Source organism: Macaca fascicularis, chromosome X (genome assembly GCF_037993035.2).
Source record: "Macaca fascicularis isolate 582-1 chromosome X, T2T-MFA8v1.1".
In the NCBI taxonomy this organism is placed as follows: Eukaryota; Metazoa; Chordata; class Mammalia; order Primates; family Cercopithecidae; genus Macaca; species Macaca fascicularis.
In genome coordinates this window covers 38056140-38081342 of record NC_088395.1, presented here as the reverse complement: position 1 = coordinate 38081342, position 25203 = coordinate 38056140, and the positions used below count along the sequence as shown (strand labels likewise).

At 39.5% G+C, this 25203-nt stretch overlaps 1 protein-coding gene across 15 annotated transcripts in view; it reads right to left on the bottom strand.

The window, feature by feature from the left end:
• Positions 1-2247: 2247 nt before the first annotated feature.
• The window catches only part of SYTL5 (synaptotagmin like 5), a 241372-nt gene continuing 218416 nt past the window's right edge, over positions 2248-25203 (bottom strand). For all 15 annotated transcript variants that reach the window (XM_074029457.1, XM_005593281.4, XM_045384488.2 and 12 more), the window contains 7 exons: positions 24015-24193; positions 22087-22186; positions 20308-20469; positions 10683-10791; positions 8933-9068; positions 5590-5798; positions 2248-4510 (listed from right to left, as the gene is read on the bottom strand). In XM_074029457.1, the coding sequence (XP_073885558.1) occupies positions 4368-4510; positions 5590-5798; positions 8933-9068; positions 10683-10791; positions 20308-20469; positions 22087-22186; positions 24015-24193 (1038 nt within the window). In that variant the 3' untranslated portion in view covers positions 2248-4367. The remainder of the gene's footprint in view (positions 4511-5589; positions 5799-8932; positions 9069-10682; positions 10792-20307; positions 20470-22086; positions 22187-24014; positions 24194-25203) is intronic.

The following is a 25203-nucleotide window of genomic DNA, read 5'->3' as shown; positions in this document are numbered from 1 at the left end:
TTTATGGAGTACAATGTGGTGTTTTGATACACATATACACTGTGGAAAGAGTAAACCAAGCTAATTGGTATATCCATCACCTCAAATATTTATCATTTCTTTGTGGTGAGAACATTTGAAATCCTCTCTTCTAGCTGTTTTGAAATATACATTATTTTTAAGTATAGTCATTATGCTGTGTCATTGCACAGCATGGCGACTATAGTAAGGTGGCTTTTAAAAGACCAATCAGTAAACGAAATCAGAGATTTTTCTTGATCTAATTGGGCCCCAGTTTCCTTATCTGTTAATTGGGAGTTAGAAGTGGTGGTTTCTAAAGATGCCTACGTCTAATATTCTATGGTGTTACATTAGTTTGTTTTCACTTATTCCGCAAATATTTTTTGATTACCTACTGTGAGCTAAGGACCAGGATATAGCTGTAAAAAATATAAATATTGTCTCCGCCCTTCCGAATCTTACATTGTAGGGATGTGGCAGGGAGGAAACAGACACAGATATTAAAGGACTCATTACATTCATAATTTATTATAATTGTGATGCGTGCACTGAAGGGGAAATAGAGGCAGGCTGCTGTGACCTGGTTCAGTAGAGAGTCATCAGGGAAGGTTTCCCTGAGGAGGTAACATTATAGACCTGGATGACTAATGGGAATCAGGCTGAAGAAAAGATGGACCAAGAAGATTCCTGGCAAAGGCCATGAGGTGGGATAGAGCCTGGCACAACTGAGAAGAAGAAAAATGAATTCTGTAACTGAAGAGAAGGGGAGGGGCGGCATGGCCTGGGAGAAACTGGTAGTGACCATCTTATGCAGGGCCATGAGCAGGAATTTATATTTTATTCTCAACACAATGGGAAGCCATGGAGGGTTTTACAGATCACTCTGGGGATGGACAGATAGATCAATAATGGTAAACAAGTATAGTCAAATGCGAATGGCAGAGCTGAATTTGGATGGTGGATATGAGAGTGTTCACTATAAAGTTCTTTCAACTTTTCTGTATATTTGAACATTTTAAAATAACATGCTGAGACAAATCACTCTGGTCACAGTAAGAGGAATGGATTGAGGGAGGACAAAATTGGTGGCATAGATGGCAGTTAGGAGACTGCTGCAATAATCTTGGAGACGGGTGATGGTGGCTTGGACTAGGGTGGTGCCATGCAGACAGTGAGAATTGGACAGGAAAGAGGAAGACTTAACTTTTCACGATTTTGAACTATTTGAATTCTGTGCCATTCACATGCATTACCTATATTTAAAAATACTATTTGTAGTTCTAGCCCATACTTTTGCCTTTTTTTTTTTTTTTTGAGACAGAGTCTCGCTCTGTCGCCCAGGCTGGAGTGCAGTGGCGCAATCTCGGCTCACTGCAAGCTCCGCCTCCCGGGTTCCCGCCATTCTCCTGCCTCAGCCTCCTGAGTAGCTGGGACTACAGGCGCCCGCCACCGCGCCCGGCTAATTTTTTGTACTTTTAGTAGAAACGGGGTTTCACCGTGGTCTCGATCTCCTGACCTTGTGATCCGCCCGCCTTGGCCTCCCAAAGTGCTGGGATTACAGGCGTGAGCCACCGCGCCCGGCCCAACTTTTGCCTTTTATTTCCAAGAGCAACACCAATAGGTTTCTGATAGATTTTTGCATACTTGAGTTTTGCATTATGGGAATACCTAGTTAGATGTTGGATTTTATGAAATCATGATACAGAGAGTTGCTCTATGTGTGGCAAAGATCTGAACACATAAAGTTCATGCTCTTCTTGAGTTCAAGTTATAAATTTTAAGATTTATTATTTTTCATATTTATTATTATTATTTTTTGTTTGTTTGCTTTTTTGAGATGGAGTCTCGCTCTGTCACCCAGGCTGGAGTGCAGTGGCGCGATCTGGGCTCACTGCAAGCTCCGCCTCCCGGGTTCACGCCATTCTCCTGCCTCAGCTTCCAGAGTAGCTGGGACTACAGGCGCCTGCCACCTCGCCCGGCTAGTTTTTTGTATTTTTTTTTTTTTAAGTAGAGACGGGGTTTCACCGTGGTAGCCAGGATGGTCTCGATCTCCTGACCTCGTGATCCGCCCGTCTCGGCCTCCCAAAGTGCTGGGATTACAGGCTTGAGCCACCGCGCCCAGCCTTCATATTTATTATTAATGAATAAATCCACTTTGTTGTGTCTATTCCAGATATGCTTCCAGATTTCACCATCACCACCCTCTTACCTCCCCTAAAAATGTAATTGAAGACAGAATGAGTCACATCAAGTCTGAAGACATTTTATTTTTCCTATGTGGGAAGCAATGATGATCTTACACTTTTTGTTTTCTGTTTTTAAGAAGTGCAGCACAGGGATATGTGCAGTTTTTTCTTTTAAGTACCTTGCTAAGCGACACTAGACTAATAACCATTTTCTAGAATTAGGTGACCTATTTCTGAATAAAATTGAAATTGGATTGCTTATTCCCTTACTAATAATAATACTAAATATATTCTTAAATCAGTTTTCAAAATTCAAGAGGAAATCTAGAAATATGGAACAACTAGCAGAAATAAGCCTGAAGCTGATTCTAGCTCTGTTACTACTAAAACTCAGTGTCTAAACTTTCGAGGATTTTATATGAATTCATATGAAAAAAATGAGCTCAGAGGCTAGAATATGACTCCAGAACATACCTTGGTCAGGTATGTTCATGCTCAAGTAATCGGACTCTGCTTCAAATTTCTTGACATATGCCCTCTTATCCACCTTAATAAGCATAGCATTATGCCAAGGACTGTAGTGAAAAAAGAACACTGGCCTAAGATTGATAGCCTGCATTTAAGTCCAGATTTAGTCACAGCCTCTATATGGCCTTTGGGCAAGTTATCTCAGCTCTCTGAAATTCACGTTTGGAATCTGCAAAATGAGGAACTGGGCCTGAGGTTCCTTCTAGCTTTAACTTTCTTTGCATCTAAGTTTCGTGGCTCAAGCATCTGGAATTCCAAGTGAGAGAAGATATGGTAGATTGAACTGTTGGCCCCAATTCTTCATCCCTTCCTGCATCCTCACTCTTGTCATGGCATCACTGTGGGCAGTGCATATTTCCCTGCCTCTTCATGTTGGCCATCTGACTTCCTTTGACCAATGAGATATCAGTAGACATGACACAACCAGGGGCTGAAAATGTACCCGAGCAGTGGGGCTCATCCTATTGCAATTCTGCCATCCAGATGCTCTGGCTATCCCTTGGGCTCAAAGAGGATGAGGCATAAGAAGCCAACCTAGAACCTCAGGCCTGTAGCAGGAAGCAGAGGTGCCATAGCCAGTCTTCAGAACTATGAGAAAAAGGATTGTCATTTTAAGCCACTGACATTTGGTGTGTTTTTTTCATTCAGCATTATTGTGACAATGGTTAACCACTGCAAAAGGAGATAAGAAAAACTCAACGAAGGAGAAGACAAGGGGGGAGAGAGCAGATGGAGTCCTTGATTCTCTCCCATAACAGGGCAGAAGAGAAACAGAAGTAAAATAGCAGGTAGAGTACCTCCTTTTTCATTAAACTAGTCTCATCAATGAACACAATGTGAAAAGGTACATCAATTGACCATTATTTCTCATTCCCCTTTAGTTAATGGCTTAGAACATTTTATAAAATAAATGTTTACAACAGAGCTCTCTTAGGTCATCAGTAGGGTAACCCTACATCCCAATTTTCCCAGGTCAATTCTAATCAACATCAATTGTTCTGATGTAGTTATTTAGCTCTCTTTGTTCTCAAAAATAAACTGATTTAGATGATAAATTATATAGTAATCATAGAAAGCCCTGTCAGTCCATCTTGAAATACTACTTGGTTAATCCACAAGTTTGCTGCAATAACAGGACAACCCCGTTGCTCAAGCAACCATCCCCACAATGCCTTCTTGAGAGCATGTGGATTCCTAGGGTGAGCAACAGTTGGCCAGTATCATTTCTTCTAACTTTTCAAGTGATCTACCTTCTCAGTGGTCCCCTTTCTCTTCAAAGGATTTGAGAAAATCTAAAGTAACTTATAATTAGCAAATGGAGGACCCCAATCTCAATTGTCGTTTCAAATGAGCTTGTGCCATTTCTTTTATGGTATAAACCCTATAAACCTTTGCACAATTTGCTCGTTGACAGGACAGAGTAGTACACTTTCTATCATCCAATCAAGAAGGCCCTGATTGGAAGAAAATATATGTTTTTTAGGCACTCAACAAGACCCTAAATGTTCATACTACTGACATCTCTCCCTTCATGTCCCAATACTGTCAGATGAGAAATGGCAGGGAAGCAGAATCCCAGGTCTCAGTTTGCTACTGGTAGGAAAAGACAGCCAGATAGGCCCTGGTGGCCTCGTTCTTGGAGAACTGGTCCCTCTAGAGTCTACACTTTCCCATGCTGGAACGAAGCATGAGTACACCCTCAAAAGGAGTTCCAGGGTTGTTGGCCATCTTCTGCCAAAGGCGCTGCTCTTCCCCCTGAGAGTCCATCCAATCCACGTTCTTCCCATGGCTCACACCTGAAGAAACGAAATGGGAACATTATATGTCACACATGAAATGTTTTTCTCTCCTGCAAGGCATCTATCAACTTCTGAGGGGGCCTTTTGACCAGAGTACCTTTTACTGGCTTGTTCTCACTTAGTATATATAGTGAGTGGTGTTAGAATTGAATCAATCATTTGCAGCCTGCACTATTCTCTAATGCCTAGGCCATATGAGGCAAATCAGGGTGGCCCTGGTGACTCACTTCCTCCCTACTTTAGCAGAGAGCTGGTTCATCTGGACTGTGCTAACATGACAGAAGAATGGAATGAATTTGGCTCTCTTTTTCTAACAAGGACACTTTTCTGACCTGGGGAGTTTTCCTTTTAGTGGTATAGATATTCTTGGCTCCCCTTAATCTATAAATAAGTAATTATCATAGTGATAGGACCTTCCTCAACAGAAATATTTACCATGGTGTATGCAGATGGTCTCATCTATGTCTGGCTTAGGCTATGGGATAATGAGAGTTAGGGGGACTGCACGTGCTCTACTACTGTAATCCCTTTTCCAATTCACCCTGTTACAGTTGTGTCTTGTGGCACCAGTGGTGGGTTTCCTTGATCTGTTTTTAACAACATTGGTGTTATTTTTATGAAAAAATGATTTCTTTTCAATTCAACCAGTATGAATAATAGCTGCAAGTGCTGGACAGAACTGAGAAGATGATGAAGTAATGTTGGTCTTGAAAGTCGCTGTCCTCCTATCAGAAGGCTGTGCTGTCTTGGTAATCATCTTCTGAGCAAAATCTGAAGCAAGGTCCAAGAAAGTACTTAAAATTCACTTAGACTAAAGTGTAAATGTTAGTCTATGAAAGGACTGAATGTCAACATTATATCTTCCAATCTTCTAGCCTAAGGATACAAAGGTACTGTAGTTATATTTGTATTTTAACAATGAATAGATCCTTAGCTAAAGGAATGAAGCATTTGTGGTAATTTCAGGATTTAGCTGAAACTACGTATGTATATCCACTGCACATCACACCTGCAAGAATAGTGCCCCCAAACGGACCCAGTCACAGACCATCCCTATGGGTCCCCAAATCCCTCACCACTTCCAGAATTCAAACGAACTCCTCCCAGAAAAATGTTGCTGGAAAAGGCCTCCTTGTCCCAGATGGTAAGTTCTAGGCAAACATTCTTTATATCCTGGGGATGGATGCCACTGAACATGAATGTATGATTCCACTGAGGGTTAACACTCTTTTTTATTACCAGAGTTTTGTGCTTGGTGGCTTTGCTATCATCAGGGAGCAGGTAGCTGCAGGAGGAAAAACAATCAAACCATCAGTAAGACAGCAGACAGAAAATGTCAATGTGCACGCAAGTGTGATGTGTCTATCTGATTTTTCTTCCCAGGCTTCTATATGCTTAAATCTGGATTTATATAGTGGAATGACTTTAATGCCCTCATTCTCCTTTCTAATCCTATTTTCGTCCTTCCTTCCATCTTGAAAAGAAAATACCTCCTGCAATAGACACTATTGTATGCCCTGCTTCACATCTTTTTGGCCCTCCTTGGAGCTGACTTGCAGCAGGATGGGAAGTTCCTGATATGCTTTCAGCTTCCTACCTCAAGTGCTTGTGTCTTTTGACACAAGGAATAAATTCCTCTAATTAAGGAATTTATCTGATATTGTGTTAGCTGGCTCAGCTTATGTGCAGGAAACTCTGGGATTACTTGGAATTTAATGCCCCTGGGGCAACCTTTAACTGATGAGTTTGAGAAATTGGTGGATAATTCCCCAGCTTCCCTGTCCCTCGAAGTGACAATCCTAAGGTATATTCCACAGAGTTCCTCACTGCTTCCCCAATGGAATCAAGTTGCAGTTGCCCACAGTGGTAACCTGCCCATTAATATATGTTTTAATCAACTTCTCTTTCTTCCTTGTCTCATTTTCTCCACTTCCTCACTGGCGTTTCCTGAAATCTCTTCAAATAAAACACCTGTATCCTAGGTTTTCTCGACTATGGTCAAAACACTGTATGAGGCTCTAGGTATGTGATAAAAATGGCTGTTTTCCCCCTTCAGGGAGCATACTTTAGAAAAGAAGACATACGTACATATGGAATTAGTACATGGAACAAAAATGAAAAGTGCTACAAACAAATGACTTTACAATAAAGAAGATACATTCAGTCACTTAAGATTTCATTTCATGTCCCAAGCAGAGACTGATTATCTCCTAATATCCATTCTCTCCTTACATTCCTCTAAAAAACTCTGTGTTTTTATTTGAGCACAGTGTTGCCCAGAATAAAGATTACATTCCCCAGCCTCCCTTGCAGCTAGAATAGCCATGTGACTGAGTTCTGGCCATTGGGATATAAGAAGCAGTGCTTATAAAACTACTTCTTACATCTGGAAAGTGTCCTGTCAGCTGGAATTTGTATGGGATAGCTGAAACATGAGCAGCTATCCTAACCCATTAGGTGGATACCATAATGAGATGGAAAAATCCTGGGTCCCTGATAATCATGATGCTTCCATACCTGCCCTGGAGACCTTACCTTCAGTCTTTGTTTACATGTAAGAGAGAAAAAAAAAAACTAGTCTTGTTTAAGCCACTGTTCTTTTGGCTCACAGCCAGAAATATTGTTAATGGATATATTTTATATTATTAAACTTTACAGAGGGTCTATTCTTGCTCCCTCACTGTCTTTAAAAAAAATCTCATGTCTTTTTAGAATCAGCCTAATGTTTAAGTATTATTATAGATAGAATTTACCAGAAAGTTACTGGCTTTTGTTTTTCTTTCTAGAACAAAAATAGTCTTTTATTATTTCTGCTTTATAAATTTTCCACAAGATAAAGTGAATAGTGCTCCAGAAGAAGTCAAGTAGCGCCGCAAGGTCACAATGTGGCCACGGGTTGGGAGCCATCTCCTCATTCCACCAGACAGTGAGCAGCACAGGCTTAAACTGGATGGTAGGGCTAATGACACAAATTGTAACTGCAGTATCCAAAGAAAGCATTTCTTCTATGCTCAAATATACTGCAAGAAAGAGTGAAGGGCAGATGTGCCAGGATTCAGGCACACACACTCACCAATGGGGAGGCCCCAGAACTGCTTCTCCCCACTACTGGCTTTACCAAAGTTAGAACATGTGGTCAGGCACAGTGGCTCATGCCTGTAATCCCAGCACTTTGGGAGGCTGAGGCAGGCAGATTACTTGAGGTCAGGAGTTCGAGACCAGTCTGGTCAATGTAGTGAAATCCCGCCTCTACTAAAAATACAAATAAATAAATAAATAAATAAAATAGCTGGGCATGGTGCCACGCACCTGTAATCCCAGTTACTCAGGAAGCTGAGACATAAGAATCACTTGAACCTGGGAAGCGGAGGTTGCAGTAAGCTGAGATGGTGCCACTGCACTCCAGCCTGGGCGACAGAGCAAAACTCTGTCTCAAAACAAAAACAAAAACAAAAACAAAAACAAAAAAACAACATAACAAAAAAAAACAACAAAAAGGCAAAGTTAGAACATGTGAGAGTGAACCCAAACCATTTCTTTGTAGGAAAAAATACACTTTTCTAACACAGCATGAGAAGAGGAACAATATTGCCATCTGACTCAAAGAATGAACCTCATGGTCTGGCATCATGGGAATTTGTTTTACCTTATGTGCTTTATGGAGTTCCATGAAGGCAGGGATAATATGTTATTCATTTTTGAAAGCATAGCACCTGGTGCTTGGCACATGTGCATTTTTGTGTGTGTTCAAATGAATGAAAAATAACCTTGCAGTCTTAGTTCTTCAATTTCCAAGATAAAAATATCCAATAGTCAGAAATCAAAAGGGATTTGATGTTTGAGTTGCCTAGAGTTGGGCAAGAGTATATATTTTAAGGGCTGCATTCCCTCAAGAAGCTGCCCTTTGCTCCACAACTTGGGCACAAATGTCTAGCAGGTGGTCTTGGAGCCTCTCCAAAGCACTCGACAGTGGATAAGTCCAGCAAGAATGCTCTGACATCTCTATTTTTTACAATTTCCCACAAGAGAGAAAAATATCAAGGATCTGATATTTTGGGTATCATTGCACATTGCCAGTACAAAATGATAATAATGAACAATAAAAATACATTACACCTAGAAAATCATATTTTTTCCACTTTTTCAACAAATGAATCTTACAGAAAAAAGTTGCCTGTCTTGAAAGTAAGAATGATGGGAATTCCTGAAATATGTTGGAAACAGAGTGACTGCTAGAATCAGCAGTTCCCTCAACATTTGTGTTGTTTTAGATGTAAGAGCCAGCATTTAAGGGTAGTTCTCACCCATACACTTCTAGTAAACAGAACACGGAAGGTTCACAGCCACCACTGGCTTATGGATCACAGATCATTTCATCTCTTATTAAGTATCATCCAGAAAGGGCTAAAACAAAGTTACCCCTTCACAAAGCTATCAGAAGTGCCTCCTGACTTCACTGCTGTCAAATTCTTTGCTTCTTTGATGAACACTTCTAGTATTCCTCCAGAGATTACAGGTGACTCCTTCTTCTTTCCCTTTTTAAAAGTCTTATTTCCTGTGTCAGCCACCAAAATGAGGGAATGGTAGGGAGAGAGAAAAAAAAAATAGAAAAATCATGGGTTCCATTTCAAAATTTACAAAGATCATATAAAAAGATATATTTCATTTGCTGACTGAATTGGGCCTTTACATTATTGTATATTTTTATTCATTTAACCATTTTTGCCCCCATTGGATTCCTTCCGGATAGGCCTTTCATTTGTGTTTGTTGAAACAAATGAACAAATAAATTTAAAACTTTAAACACTCCCTTACAAAGCATATCTTTTCACAGGGTATAAAGGCATGGAATGCCTAAGAGTTTTCCGGAGCACCATTCCTGCTCTTAGTGAGAAATAACTATGATGAAAGCAATATACACACACCACAACTCCGAAAGAGAAAACTCCATAACTCCCTTTGATAGTTTAGTCTTACAAATAGTCAGTTTTAGTCAGAGTCAGCTCTAGAGGCTACAGCCCAAGCAGTTACATTTTAGGGTGAGAGAAATTTCTTTTCCACCTCACTTTTCTATTCTATGAAATACGTTCAACATGAATGATATAAACCAGTACCACAACCAACATGTTTATTTAGTACTATTTTAAGCACTTTACATATATGAACCTATTTATTCTTCACAACAACCCTTTGAAGTGAGGAAATTGAGGTCAGGAGATAGTGAGTTACTTGCACAAGCTCACACTGAAAAGAGTTATAGTCAATGGGAGGACAGAGGAGGCTGCCTGCAAGAGTTGATGGTAAAAGAAGGGCAAAATAGTTTGGATGTGTATCCTCACCCAAATCTCATGTTGAAATGTAATCCCCACTATCAGAGGTGGGGCCTGGTGGGAGGTGATTGGATCATGGCGTGTATTTCTCATGAGTGGTTTTGCACCGTCCCCTTGGTGCTGTCCTCACGATACTGAGTGAATTCCTGTGAGATCTGGTTGTTTAAAAGTATGTGGCACCTTCTCTCTTTCTCTTGTTCCTGCTCCTGTCATGTGAGACCCCTGCTCTACCTTCACCTTCTGCCATAATTGTAAGCTTCCTGAGGCTTCCTCAGACGCATATGCCTGTTTTATGCTTCCTACATAGTCTGCAGAACCATGAGCAAATTAAACCTCTTTTATTTATACATTACCTAATCTTGAGTATTTCTTATAGCAATGCAATAACAGTTTAATACAAAGGAGAAGAGAGATTTGTAAATTGACTCCATCTGATTTATTCCTTTAAATCCTGTGTTCTAGAACAACTTCTTCATCAAGACTCCCTGAATAGTTGTGAATGTCATAAATCCATGGAGCAGTTTCCTATGCTTGCCTCCCAGCAGCCTGCCTTCCCCCAGCCCTGGGGGAAGATCCTATATTTTTGGGACTAACAGAAAACAAATCTGACCACCAAGTCTGATCTCTAAGTATGAATTTTGTCCTTTCCTTGTAAGAATCCTGCGTTCTTCCATATACGGTATACACATCTCAACTTTCCCCAAAAGACAGTGACACCTAATCCTTTATGTTTTGTTTGTGTAATATGAAAGACATAGAATGCAACCAATCCCTGATTCCTACTACCACACTTCTAGAAACAGAATGTCATTGATCAAAGTCACTGATTTTTACTCTACCTTGGAGTTGTTCTGGCGGAAGCATCAGATTCTCTTCCGGGGGAATGTAACGTAAAACAACTGTCAGCTCTCCTTTGTATTGAAGGCCAATATCAGGAGCAAACTCCACCTGGCCAAGGAGAAACAAGTAAATTGAAAGAGTATGAATGATTTGCTTAGTATTGTAGTCCACATTTGAATGTGCAGTATTTACTTGGTGGTATAAATGTGACAATCCATTCCCATTTCAACTCTGTTGGCTCTCATTGGTTTAAGAGATGCCTTAGGTAAGAGAAAAGAAAGGCTGGAAAACTCTATGAAGGCATTTACATATAACCTTTAACATTTAAGTAAAAGGAATTTGAAAGAAGACATATAACTTATATTTGGCCAGTCAATAGATATTGAGCACCTGTGATGCATTGATGACCGGACCTATCACTGAGTTTACATATATAGTTTGGAATGTGAAGAAGCAGGAATAAAAGTGCCACTGAAAGTACCTCCAGAAATTACTTCTCCGTGTCATCTTTGATGTCTTTTAAGGCTTTCCCAAGTGATCAAGAAGGGAAAAGTAGGCAATAATGCTTGATTCACATGGGGCTGCCAGTCTTCAACTGTTAAAAGCAATATTGGTAATTCATATAATCAAAATTCAACATGGAGAAAGTGGTTCACTCAAACATTGTTGGTGGGAATGTAAAATGGTGGAGTCATTCTGGAAAACAGTTTGGCAGCTGCTCGTAAGACTAAACATGCAACTACCATCTAACCAGAAATTGCACTCTTGGCCATTTATCCCAGAGAAATGAAAAAGTTATATCCACACAAAACTTGTATACTAATATTTGTATCAGCTTTATTTGTAATAGTAAAAAACTGGAAATCACATAGATTTCCTTCAACAGGTGAATGGTCAAACAAACTGTGGTACATCCATACCGTGGAATACTATTCATTAATAAAAATGGAATACACTATTGATAAATGCAACAAGTTGAATCTCTAGAGAATTCTACTGAGTGAAAAAAAGCCAGTCTTAAAATGACATATACTTTATGATTTCATTTATGTAAGTAACATTCTTGAAATGACAAAATTATAGAGATGGAGAACAGATTAGTGGTTGCTAGAAGTTAGGGATGTGAGTAGTGGGAGGGAGTTAGATGTGGGTTATAAAAGGTCAACCTGAGGGACACATGTGGTATTAGAACTGTTCTGTACCTCGACTGTGGTAGTAGATACACAAACCTATAAAGGTGATAAAATTGCATAGAACTAAATATACACACACACGTGCACACACACACACACACACACACACACACACACAAAAATGAGTACAAAACTGGGAATTCTGAATAAAATTGGTGGATCATATCAATGTCAATATCTTGGTTGTGGCTGGGTGTAGTGGCTCATGCCTGTAATCCCAGCACTTTGGGAGGTGTAGGTGGGAGGATCGCTTGAGCCCAGGAGTTTGAGACCAGCCTGGGCAACACAGTGAGACCCCAAGTAGCTGGGCATGGTGGCATGCACCGTAGTCCCAGCTACTTGGGAGGCTGAGGTGGGAGGATAGCTTGAGCCCAGAAATTTGAGATTATAATGAGCTATGATTTTGACACTGTACTCCAGCCTGGATGCCAGAGTGAGGCCCTGCCTTTAACAAATTAAGCAAAACCTGGTTTGATATTATAGTACAGCTTTGCTATAGGTTACCATTGGGGAAAATCAAGTAATAAGTACATGGGATCTCTCTGTAGTTTTTCTTATAACTGCATGTAGATTTACAATCATCTCAAAATATAAAGTTCAAATTAAAGAAAATCAATGTGCACATGCACCCAGAACCTCTGTTCCATAGGTCTCCCACTTGCCATTGAGTCAACTGAACTTTGAGTTCTTTCACAGGTAGAGCAGGAAAGGAAACTTTTGTTAAGGTTTTCCTTTAGAGATCTGACTTCTGAGTCAAGAGCAGAGAACTGCTCTCTCAGAGAGGGCAGAATGAGAGTTCAGAAACCTAGCCCATTCATAGCTAAGCCAGAGACTGTTCAAGACTTGGCATAAATAAGCAAATAAACAGTAAAAAAAAATTAAACATACTGAGACTATTAAAAAGAAAAGGAATCCTTGCCTGACTTTCCCTTTTCTTTCCTGCTGGTGATAGTAAAACTTACTAGTAAGGGTGGGAAAAATGCTTGAAATATTTTATTCAACCTTCTTACCGGGGGCAAAAATGAGAATATATGGTAAAATAGACTATCCATCTAATATTTAATCTGATTATTTTAGATCAAGTTCCTTGTAACTGGACTCTTCTTTTTGTTTTGACAATCTCAGTAAATTTTAGTTTAGGTGAGTATCATAAGTAGAAAATAATAATGGATGTTATGACAGATTAAAGATGGTTACCACTTTTTTGGTACTGTCATCAATGAGAGATGGGGTATTTGTGACCTCTCCTTGGGTCTGAGTGGGCTCTGTGATTGCTTTGACTAGTATTATAGAATATGGCAGAAGTGACAATGTGCCAGTTTTGGGGTCCAGGTCTTAAGATCGACAGCTTCTACTTTCTTTCTTGGAATGGATATCTCTGAATGCTTCCTCTGGGAATCCATGCTAAGAGAGCCCAAGCCACAGAGACAAGCCGCACGTAGGTGCTCCAGCTGGCAGGCCTAGCTGAGTTTCCAGCCAGCAGTCAACATCATGTGTAAGACATGGAAGTGAGTCAATTCGAACAATCAATGCAGTTGAGATTCTCGATGACATCAGCCTCAGTCAACCATCTGGCTGCAGTGGCACGATAAACCCTACGTGAGAACTACCTAGATGAGCCTAGTTAACCCACAGAATCATGAGAGAGAATAAATTCTTGCTGTAAGCCACGAAGGTTTAAGGTAGTTCGGTATACAGCAATAGTTAACCAGAGCAGGCTGTGTTGGCTTTTTGAGTGAGATCTTCGGGTAGGAAAAAGTGATATGTGTAGGAATCACATACTAATATACAGTGTGCTACTAGAGATCAAAAACATGCATTATTGGGATTTACCAACATTCCATTGGTTTTTAGCTTAAAATATACTGTTGACCCCGTATAAATATAGACCTCAAGTCTTATGAAAGGAGAACACAATAATGACGAAGCTTGTAGCATTATAATCACATACAAAAAATTAAAGTGGAGAGTCATATTGCAGTCTGCACATGTCTAATGTCTTAGGGTATTTTTGATACTTATACTTTGCCAGGAAATTCCTAAGCAACACCCTCTCCTGGCATAACACCATTGTCATTATCCAACCAACTATTACTTAGAAAAAGTTAGCAGAATCCAATCATATTCAATTCAACTCTACCAACACATATGGAATGCTTACATTTTTATAAGGCACTTTGCTAAGTGCTGTGGGGACACATAAGACAGACCCTGCTTTCAATGAGTTTTCAGTCTATGTAGTAGACATATTTGCAGTAGCAGGATCTATTAATTCACACTTAGTTAACTGACTCATCGGTTTAATTAGTGTTCTTCATCCCTAGTGAATAGCAGAATCCTTCCTGCAAAGAACATGCATCTGCTCCCATCAGTTGAATTGTATGCACACTGAGAGTCAGCTGCGTTAGTTAGTCCCCCAAGCTCTTTAGGCCAGGCATATTTGTGATTGTAATTATATAGTTTAATGTCACATAAATTGATGAGTGCAAAAGACAGCTGCTACTATAACAATTCTGTTGAATACTTTAGAAGAACTAAAGATTTGAAAACAAAGTTGCTGTTGGATTATATGTGGGCTTGAATCTATGAAAGGTTAGAAAAAATCATAAATTTTTGAGAAGAATTTGCATTTAGTTTACTTTGAAAGTATTCTTATGTTCTTGTTTCATTTGGGAAAAAAACTCAAATTTGAATCTGCTGATGATGATGCATTAGGAGGAGAATTTATGCAAGGAATATATGGCAGAATTTTACTTACTGAATGAAATTCAAACAAAATTAATTGTCTCTATATTAGAAGACTTGCAAATGAATGTACATTTATTTGGTTTAAGTTAAAAATAAATGTTTAAGAAATGCATTGGGAAGCTATAGTAATCAAAACAGCATGGTACTGGCATAAGAACAGATACATAACACCAATGGAACAGAATAGAGAGTCCAGAAATAAATTTATGGTCAATTGATTATCAACAAAAGTGCCAAAAATACACAATGGGGAAAGGACAGTCTCTTTAGTAAACAGTGTTGGGACAACTGAACATCCACATGCAGAAGATTGAAATTGGACCATTATCTCACACCATATACAAAAATCAACTCAAAGTGGATTAAAGACTTAAGCATGAGACCTGAAACTGTAAAACCACTAGGAAAAACACAGGGGAAAAGCTCCATAACATAGGTCTGGGAAATTTTTTTTATATGACCCTAAAAGCACAAGAAACAAAAGCAAAAATAGGCAAATAGGACTGCCTCAAACTGAACTTCTGCAGAGCAAAGAAAACAATTGACAGAGTGAATAGACAATCTGCAGAATGAGAGAAAATAGTTGCAAATCATACATCTGATATAGTTTAAGTTAAATAATTTAATATCCAAAATACATAAAGAACTCAAGCAATTCAATAGTAAGAAAACAAATAATCCAATTAAATAACGGGCAAAGGATCTTAATAGACATCTCTCAAAAGAAGACATACAAATTGCCAACAAATGTATGACAAAATGCTCAACATCGCTAATCACCAGGGAAATGCAAATTAAAATCGCAATGAGCTATTATCTTATACCCGTTAGAATGGCTACTATCAAAAGGACTAAATACAGTGAGTGTCATAGAACCACCGTATATATGATCTAGCAATCCCACTACAGGGTATATAGCCAAATAAAATGAAATAAGTATCTTAAAGAGATCTCTGCACTTCCATGCTCATTGCAGCATGATTCACAATAGCCAACATATAGAAACAACCTAATTGTCTATCAATGGATGAAGTGATAAAGAAAATATGGTATATATACACAATGAAATACTAGTCAGCCTTAAAAAATAAAATCTTGTCATGTGCATTTGTAACAACGTGGATAAATCTGGAGGACATTATGTTAATTAAAATAAGCCAGGCACAGAAAGATGAACACTGCATGATCTCACTTATATCTAAAATAGATGTAAATCTAAAATAGTGGAATCTAAAATAGTTGAATTAATAGAAGCAGAGAGTAGAGTGGTGGTTATCAGGGGCTGGGGGTGGGCAGAACTGGGGGAGATGTTGGCCAAACAAAATAAAATGTCAGCTAGATAGGAGGAATAAATTTGAAGAATCTCTTTTACAACATGGTGACCATAGTTATTAATAATAACAATGCTTTGTATTCTTGAAAATTGCTAAGAAAGCAAATTTTATGTGTTCTGACCATAAAAAAGTATGCTATGTGAAGTAATGTATATGTTAACTAGATTGATGTAGCCATTCCATAATATATGCATATTTAAAAATCACATTTTACACGATAACTATATACAATTTTTATGTGTTAGTTCAAAATAATTAAAAATAAAAGAAATGCATTGAGTGTGTGTGTTTGTATGTGGGTGATTTCTGTGATGTTGTCTATTAACTGACCTACTATTGGTGGTAATTTCTAGGGGAAGAGGGTTTCTACTATACAGAAAGTTCAATGTAAGATGTTTCGACTATACAGAAAGTTCAATGGTGACAGTTATTCCAACACAAGTAAAAAGAAACTATTATGGGAAGAGAGAGATTAATCCGGATTGGGAAAAACAGGTGGCTCTTGCCTGGTCCTTAAAGGATGGGAGACATGATGACAGATGAAGATGGATTGGGAAGGTTAGTCCACGTTGAGAAAGCAGTAAGAGCAAAATATGATGGGGGTTGTGTAGAATATGTTTAGGGACTGACAGAAAGTCAAATGTGATCGGGGGAGTGTGTACAGGGAGATAGTAGCAAGGAGGATGGAAATAAGGTGTCAACTCGGGGTTTCCCAGAAGATGCTAAGGCACTAATTTAAGTTATAGTATTTTACTAGGAAGGGTACTGGGGAAGGGGGACTGAAAGTGAAGGAGGTTTAAGGATGTGATTTCAGGCAAAGTTCCATGGAGAGTAACTTTTGTTAAGTCCCATAGGGGTACTCTGGAGATGTGACAGATCACGCTTCAGAGCTGTTCTAATCAGAGGCAAGAACGTGGGAGTATTGATGCTCCTTAATCCACCAGTCATTGATCAAGAATCTGCTCACCCCCAGGAGACTTAAATACCCAGGCTATGTTGGCTTTTCTGGCCTGCAAACCAAGCCCTCTCTAGCAGCCCGAGGGCTCCTCTCCTACAATGATTGGCAGAGGTTGGCTGGTGGGAGTGAAAGCAATTGGGAGCCCTGTTTGCAAGAAAATGGGGATGGGTAGAGAACTAACATCTTTTGCTGCTATAGTAGGCTGGGCCATTCAACAGAACACTGAGTGCCAGGGTGAGGGTTAGTATTCATTCAAGCCATATCCAAACGCAGTAGGGAACCACTGAGACTACCTGAGCAGGGATGTGAAATAAGCAGATGACACCCACCACCTTCTGCTTTCTGAAAAAAAGAGAGGTCCACTTTCCACTGGAGTAAGGAAGAGACTCCCAGTGCATTTACAGGTGTAACATGGAGTAAGGAATTACAGACAAAAGTCTGCCAAAAAAGAGAGAGAGCCTTTAATCTAAGTATAATTCCGAAGGAACATACATTTACTCTCTGCCTGAAGGCAGAATAAGAGAATGTTTCTTTGGAAAATCACTTAATCTTGTTGTTGATTTTCAGATGTCCTTGGTTTATAATAGCACACTCTGGGAAGGCTTGAAAGGCAATTTATACTGATAAAACTTTCTTGTCTAACTACCTGACATGACTTTCAGAAGGATAATGATTTACAGCTAATAAATAATCCCATACCATGAAGTAAAATGGAAGTTATACTGTGAAACTACAGTACGTTTGGCATCTTGAGTTCTTTCTCTGCACCAGCCTCCTCACTGGCTTTGCACTGTAGGACCTAACCCATGCAAAGATAGATATTGAGGAACCTTCGCTAACAGAGTCAATAAGCAATAAGGCACCATGCCTTTCTGGCACTCCTAGTGCAGAAGTATGTCAGTATTTCTGAATTATTAAGGATTATTAATTCTGATCCCCTATTACTAGGGAAATCAGTCCCTGTAACTCACGTTTCACCTTCTCAACTGCATAATCTACAAGAAACGTCAAGTCTCCAAGGCTGCTCATACTACATCTGCAGCTGCTGGAGTGACAATTGCATTGAAATGACCAAGGCAGGAAACTGAAACTGAAGTGCCACTTTACATAGCTGGCTGATAACCAACCACACAGAGCCCAGCTCAGCCTGAGGATGAGCCACTAATGAAGCACAAGGCAGCCTATAGAGCATGCCTTTGTGCCTGTCCTCCGCGTTTTCAGAAGACATGGTATCTAAGCACGTCTGAGTCTTCAGCTTTTCTTCTATATAGAACAGAGGAAGCTGGGCAGAGGAAGATGGCAGAGGTTAGAGATACTAACTTCTGTTGGGTTCTTCAGAAATAGACTCGAAGGTGAAGATTTGTATGCAAGTGAATTATTAAGGAAGTTCTCTTAGAGAAACCAGTAAAGCGATATGGGAAGCAGAACAGGGACGAGTCTAACCTTGGGCAAAATTCCATGGAAGGTAGCTTCTACCTGAGGTGGTACTATACGTAACACTTTGGAGCTTTTCCCCACTTTCAGTAAGGGAAGTGGGCCTTCATACTCCCCCACCTATCAGTTATTGATGAAGGGTTGTCACGTGGCAGCGGGTACAAAAATTCCCAGGACTTCTGGCTTTCTGCCTATGTAGGCAAAAAGCTACAGTAGCCCGAGGGAAGTCTTCTAAAGAGAGTCTCAGGTGGAGGCTGTTGCGGCGAACTTCCTAACAGACATGGTTAGGAACCTAAGAGGATCTGGCAGAGGGCCCATGGTATTCCACAGTGAATGCGATCCGAACTTTTCTACCTTCAGTAGGCTCAGAAAGACTCAGAGATGCTTCCCTCTTATGATAGGCTATGAATCACTCATCGACAATGTGGAAGTGATTACTGAGGAAAATGCTGATTTCTAAGCACAAAGGATGCCTGGGAGAGGTCTAGGAGAGCTTACATATCCTTCCAGCAAAGTCCTTCAACTATTTCCAGGAAATTGACTGGAAGGACGCTATTGTTCCCTCCTTCAGAACCAGGGTATATTCTGATTGTCTTAAGCCCCCTAATGCATCTTACCTCCCTGGCCACAGTCATTAGCTTAGAATAGGCAAATGATAGAATTATAATTAGGAGAACCAGACCCAATGCGCTGATTTGGCTGTTGGAGGAGGAGGAACTCTCTCCTCTTCTGAACAGTGTGATGCAAAGATGAAAGGCTTTCAGCCACTGTAGTCATTAGAGAGGCATGCTTGGAGCTAGTCAGGGAGGACAATACTGCATGGAACCTGAAAATGAAGCCGATGAAGTTAAAAAGAGAGACCAAGAAATTCCAAGACTTTGATAAGATTTGAACATCTGGATCAAGCCATGCCTAATCACTGCTGGCCAATAATCTCCCTTTATATTTTGAGCAGTATGAGCTGGAGTTTCTGTCAGTTGCAATACAAGGACTCCCAAGTCACATGTATACCATTTAACATTTACTGAGAGCTTACAATGTTCCAGATAAAATGCTGACAGCCATGTATACAATGTTTATTCAAGCCTCACCACAGACCTATAAGCTACATCCAATGATTATATTACAACTGAGGACACTAAGGCATAAAAAGTTAAATAATTTGCCCAAGGTCACATGGGCAGTCATGAAGCCAGGACTGAACCAAGTAAGTTTGATTTGAGTCCACTGTCTTCATCATAATGTGTTTTTGCCTTTCTGTATATAAAGAATAATCTTTGACTGCATAAATGTGACCTTTACTCACCTCTATTTTGGCTTAAAAAGTACTGTAAATGCATAGAGACTCCAGTCACTTAAAGTGAATCCAAGGCACTGTTGGTCTAGATTAGAACATGCTATACAGTATTGGCATTTAATTATCAGCTCTAAGATTTTTTTTTCTGAATGTAACTCAAGGCCTGGGTCATGAATCCCAAAAGTAGGAACATAAGAAAATCAGATACTTTAGCTACTGGTTATTCCCTCGTATAAGCAAAGGCAAGATCACTCCTGCTTATGGTCTGAATTGTGGAGAATGAGAAATAAAGGTAATGTTTTGAGATTGTTTATGCTGTATGAATTTGGTTTTGCCTATGTGAAAGTGAAGACTCTCTAATAAGATCATATAATGTATTGCTTTCAGTTATCCAATAAGACTGTCAAATAATACACATTTTTAGCAAAAAATATATATGGTTATGTGGCTTTCATTATACAAAAGACCTATATTGACAAAGAATTTCCAAAGCGGTGGATTTACAACATTTTTATAATATTATTCCAAAATTTCCTGTACAAATTTTTTGCAGATTATCACTTGAAATTTGAAAGTCTTCGAGTTCTTTAGGCCTATGACATCAATTTCGCTCATAACTTGTATCATTGCATAACTGACTGATCTAAGAGCATTTCCTACCTTGGGTTGAAGCACAAACCACTCATCAGTTGGATTTTCAAAGTTCCATGAGTCAAAAGGAATCTCTACTTCCCCGAGGAAGCTATTACGTCCAAATCGATCATAGTGCCAGACTGACAGCTGCAGAGTTCTTGTTTCCAGCTGGGTATGGCTGATGGTGTACTGCAAATGAGATTTGCAACATTACATTCCACAAGGAGGGCTCTATCCAATTCCAGGACAGGTTGAAATTTACTTCCGACATCTTTCAGATCATATACATCAGTAACATGAACAAAACAAACCCAAAGAAAACTCTTTGTTTTTCTTTGTTTCTGCTACAATTGAAGTTCTATGCCATAAACTCATTTTGTGCCAGACTTAGCATTGAAAGATATTTGAGGTAGTATTTGAGGTAGAGGTAAACTCCAGATACTGTATACAAAGTGTTAGGTGATGAAGCTTATCCTCTTTCCAGTTTTATTGGTTTTTCATTTTCCTTAATTATTTTTTCACACCTACTTTGTAAACTCAAGGTTTAATATATAAATTCTCCAACTTCTTTCTTATCTTATTCATAATGAGAATCCCCAAATCCAGAAAAGAATTGACAATGAGAAACTCGCAAACACCAAATTTTATAAAGTCCAGCCTAAGTGTAGAGGTGAAAAGGTGTACATGTATATTAAACAGAAAGAAGATGTTGCTGGGCTAGCATTTTTTTTTTTGGTAACAGCACTATCCAGGGCCACATGCTCACACACCCTCCAACCTTCTGCTTGTTCTATGCAACCACCATCTGGGACACACTTCAGACTGACTGACTCCTGATCTTGGATTAGTGTCTATTCTCGTTCTTGCTGTTATTGTCATAATTAACCTTGGCTCCCTGCTTCCTAAATTTACCCTCTCCCTGTATTTGGGCTCATCTTTTCAATCCTGTTACAGCCATTGAATATACCCTCTGCCTGTATTTATTCATTTGTCAGTTTGTTTTGTCTTAATATTAGCTCCTGCTTCCACACATGCTCCCACTGACACATGCAGGCTCATGGCTTTCTGTCTTTACCAATTTCCTCCTAAAATGGACTCTGCCTCCATCATTCTTGGGCAAAAGCCCATAAATTTCCATAGAATTGGCAATAATTTCTTCATTCCATTCTCCCTGGATGTTTCTTACCAGGCCAGATTGGTCCATAGCAAGGGAAGGGGTTAATTATGTGAAAGCTCATTGGAAAGAGATTCCTATTTTCTGGATCATTGAGCTGGATTGGGCTATATTTTATCTAGGCCACTTTTGTTGAGATTTCTCAAATCTGGCTCTTCATTTCCACTATTCGTTAACCACATACTTATATTTAGTCAAATTCTGAAATCCTAACAACAAAGAGTATAGATCTATGCTATATTAGCAGAACAATGAATGTGTGCAAAATGACTGTTAAGTAGTGTCAAAACTGTGACAAACTTCTTTTAAGGAAGTCAGAAAAAGCACTGTTTGCCCAAGGGTAAAACCGATTTTTTTGGCAAGATGCATCAGCACAGATGCAATTTGGCTGGATCATCTCTATTCAAGGTTAAAATTCAGTAGCAGCAGAGACATAAACAGAATAAGAGTGTTTTCGTTTCCTCAAAAGATGTTAGAAAAGTCAAGGGTATTATGTTAATTTATTCAAATTCTAATTTTCTAAAACATATACAAGCCTTGACATGCAAAAAAAATATTCTGTGTAGTTACTTCTAAACCACTGAAGTTGTGAACAGTATCACATGAGTTACTATGAGACCATATTTATTTACCTTTAGTGTTTCATTGAATTCTGGATTGGTGCCTGTTCTGATTTTGGTCTTACGCTTGTTGTTCCGGGACTTGTCAGGAAGAAGGTATGACTTGACATAACTATAGGTAAGAAAATATAAATGTAATTATTGTGAAACATCTATTTGCAAGAAATGTTCAAAGACTTCATTGTGAATAAAAGGGGCAAAGGGCCAGTGTGCATGAGAGGAAATACCAAAGAGAATTTTGTCTATATGAGAGGATACCTTAAAATGAGAACCCTGGGCCTTCCATAAGAGAGAAGTGGTAAAGTATAATGATAAAAGAGTGTGGGTTCTGGAGTCAAGCCACCTGGTTTTGAATCACTCCATGCCTCAGAGGTTTTGGTGACCTCAAGAATTTACTAAATAACCACTCTGTGCCTCAGTTTCTTCATCTGTAAAACTGGGAAAATAACAGTGTCTAACTGATGGCCTTCTGTGGATTAAATTAGTTGACACATCCAAGGAGCTACCGTATTGTACTACTCAACAAATATAATACATTATTAATGTTAACAGTCTCACAAACTTTTCTGGGATTAGATGCTTCTCTATTCCTAGTCTTGCCCTCTGATGTCAGAAAGTGGGGTCAATGGTAATGGGTGAGTGAAAGAAAATAGTGAAAAAGACAAAATAAACAACGACAACCTGAAGTAGTGATAGCAATTCTACCCAACACTTTAGCTTGAGCTATCTCAAGAGCCTCTTGAAGCAGGGTACCACAGCAAACTCAGAAATGTACAAGATGTGTACGAGGTTGAAATGTATAAGATGCTACCAGAGTTCTACAGAATACCTGTTGAGTTTTAGAACACCCCTTTCCAAGCTAGTCAAAATAATTACATGGGTCCTGTAGCCTTCTGAAATTTAGTTGAGGAGGCAGGTGGACAATTTGTAGTCAGAATCCACTCATTTGTCTATCTCAGGGTATTTGGAACCAGGTTCACTGAGTTATTTATTGGACCTAGGTCATCTACTGTGCAGAAAAGGGTTAACATAGTGGGCCTGAGACTATCATTCTTCTAAATGCCTGCTTGCAAATATGGCCCTTGGGTGGCACCTGGCAACTTGGATTTCAGGAGGATTCCCACCATTCCCAGAACGGATAAAAGTGGCTCGTTGTTCCTAAATTGTTTGTACAAAGAAAATGGCTTATGCTGAACAGGTTCTTTCCTTCTGGGAGACTGGAAATTGGTATGTGACCAGTTGAATTTCTAACAAGCTTCCTTGGTAGACAACATTTCACAACTGTTGTCAGAACTCATCGCCGGAGGAATTAAATGCATCCTATGTGACTCCACTGGGAAAGGACCCTTGCAAAGCTTGAGCCTGATCTCCCCTGGACTTTGCCCCATGTGCCTCTTTGCTGATTATAACTGTGTGCAGAGTCCTGAGTCCTCCTAGTGAATCATTGAACCTGGCAGTGGTCTTGAGGACCCCTGACACACCTTTATATCTAGCTTCTCTCCAATGTGCCATGGTCCATACCTGCCCTCCCAGGCTGATCTCTAGAATCCTGAGAGCCTCATAATTGCCTTTTTGAGTTGTTTAATTGGGTAACAGCTTGGTAATTTTCTCTGGAGGATTTCCCAGAACAAAAATTGACAAGATGCTTTTGTATATCCTGGGTGTGCCAACATGTCAGCATTCTACTTCAAAGAGCTGCCTCTGTAAATTTCAAATATGTCAATCTGGAATTATGTTTTAAAAATCAGTTAATCAAGGACACAACCAGCATACATGTGCTTCAGAGAATATCCAGAAGTGTGGTATAGGAGGAACGTGACAATCAACTCTCTGAGAAGACTGAATCAAGAAGAATGCTAAGACTCTTTTGAAAAGGAAACACACATACAGACAAAAAAGGCAGTGATTGAAATAGTCTGAGGAACATGCTATGTGCTTACGCATCTGTCCTCTGTTTCTTTTCATCTCCTATGGCCAGATTTCTGCAATTCTTGACCAAAATGTAGAGCCCACCAGTTTTGTAGCAGTAGCTGATATGGAGAAGGATTTCACCACTGACTTTCACGTTGCCATAGTCTCCGGTTTCACTGTAAACACTCATCATGCTGTTAAGACTGGTCTGAAATAAACAAGATGGAAAAAGGCATCTAGTGTCATTCTAATGATCTCTTCACAGAATCAACTGACTTCATTCAATTATAGTTCCTGTTCTTTCTAATGAGCACGGAAGTCTAGGGTGAGGAAAGAAAACAAGAGTCACTTGTTTGGCTGGTATTGTATAAAATCCCAGCTGGAGAAAAGACAACAGAGCTAGTACCATCAGGAAAAAAAGGTAGAAAACTTGCTTAGAGGGGAAGCATTTCCTTCTTGGGTTAGAGAATACCCTTTGCTTACTCACTTCTACTAATGAATACAGGGTAATTGAGGCATTTCAAATCTCACTTCTCTTCCATCCCTGCAGCTTTCTCCATTTTCACTGGTAGACTCAAGTTCAATCTACTACAAGGTGTAGAATACATTGACCGGGACAAAGAATAGCTTATCTCATATTCTGTGCTACCAGGAGCCATATATTGCTTTCTTTGACACCTACAGGGAGCATCCCATCAGTCTCTGGGGAGCCATAACTGCAGCTTTAACAAGGACATGCCAGAAGAACATCACATACCCCCAGCTTCCACGATTTCCCTCAACTGAGTAGCTAGCTGTGTGGCTACACGAGTACTATGAGACCATGGCTTTGTAAATCTGTATAAAGTAGCAGCCCACAAAATATACCACTACACAATAAAATCACACACCAACCAATCAGGAAAAAAGTTTTTTTAAAAAGTCCAAATCTACCAGAATGAATGAGGCTTTCGACAAGACTCTAATGACATGAGACAGCTTTTAATGTACAGTAGTCCCCCTTACCCACAGTTTCACTTTCTGTAGTTTCAGCTACCCATGATCAACTGCGGTTCAAAAATATTAAATGGAAAACTCCAGAAACAAACAATTCATAAGTTTTAAATTGTATGCTCTTTTGAATATGTGAAAGGAAAATATCTTGGGCACCCAAAATCACAAAGCTAAAGGAAAAAGTCAAGCTGGGAACTGCTTAGAGCAAACCTGCTTCCCATACTA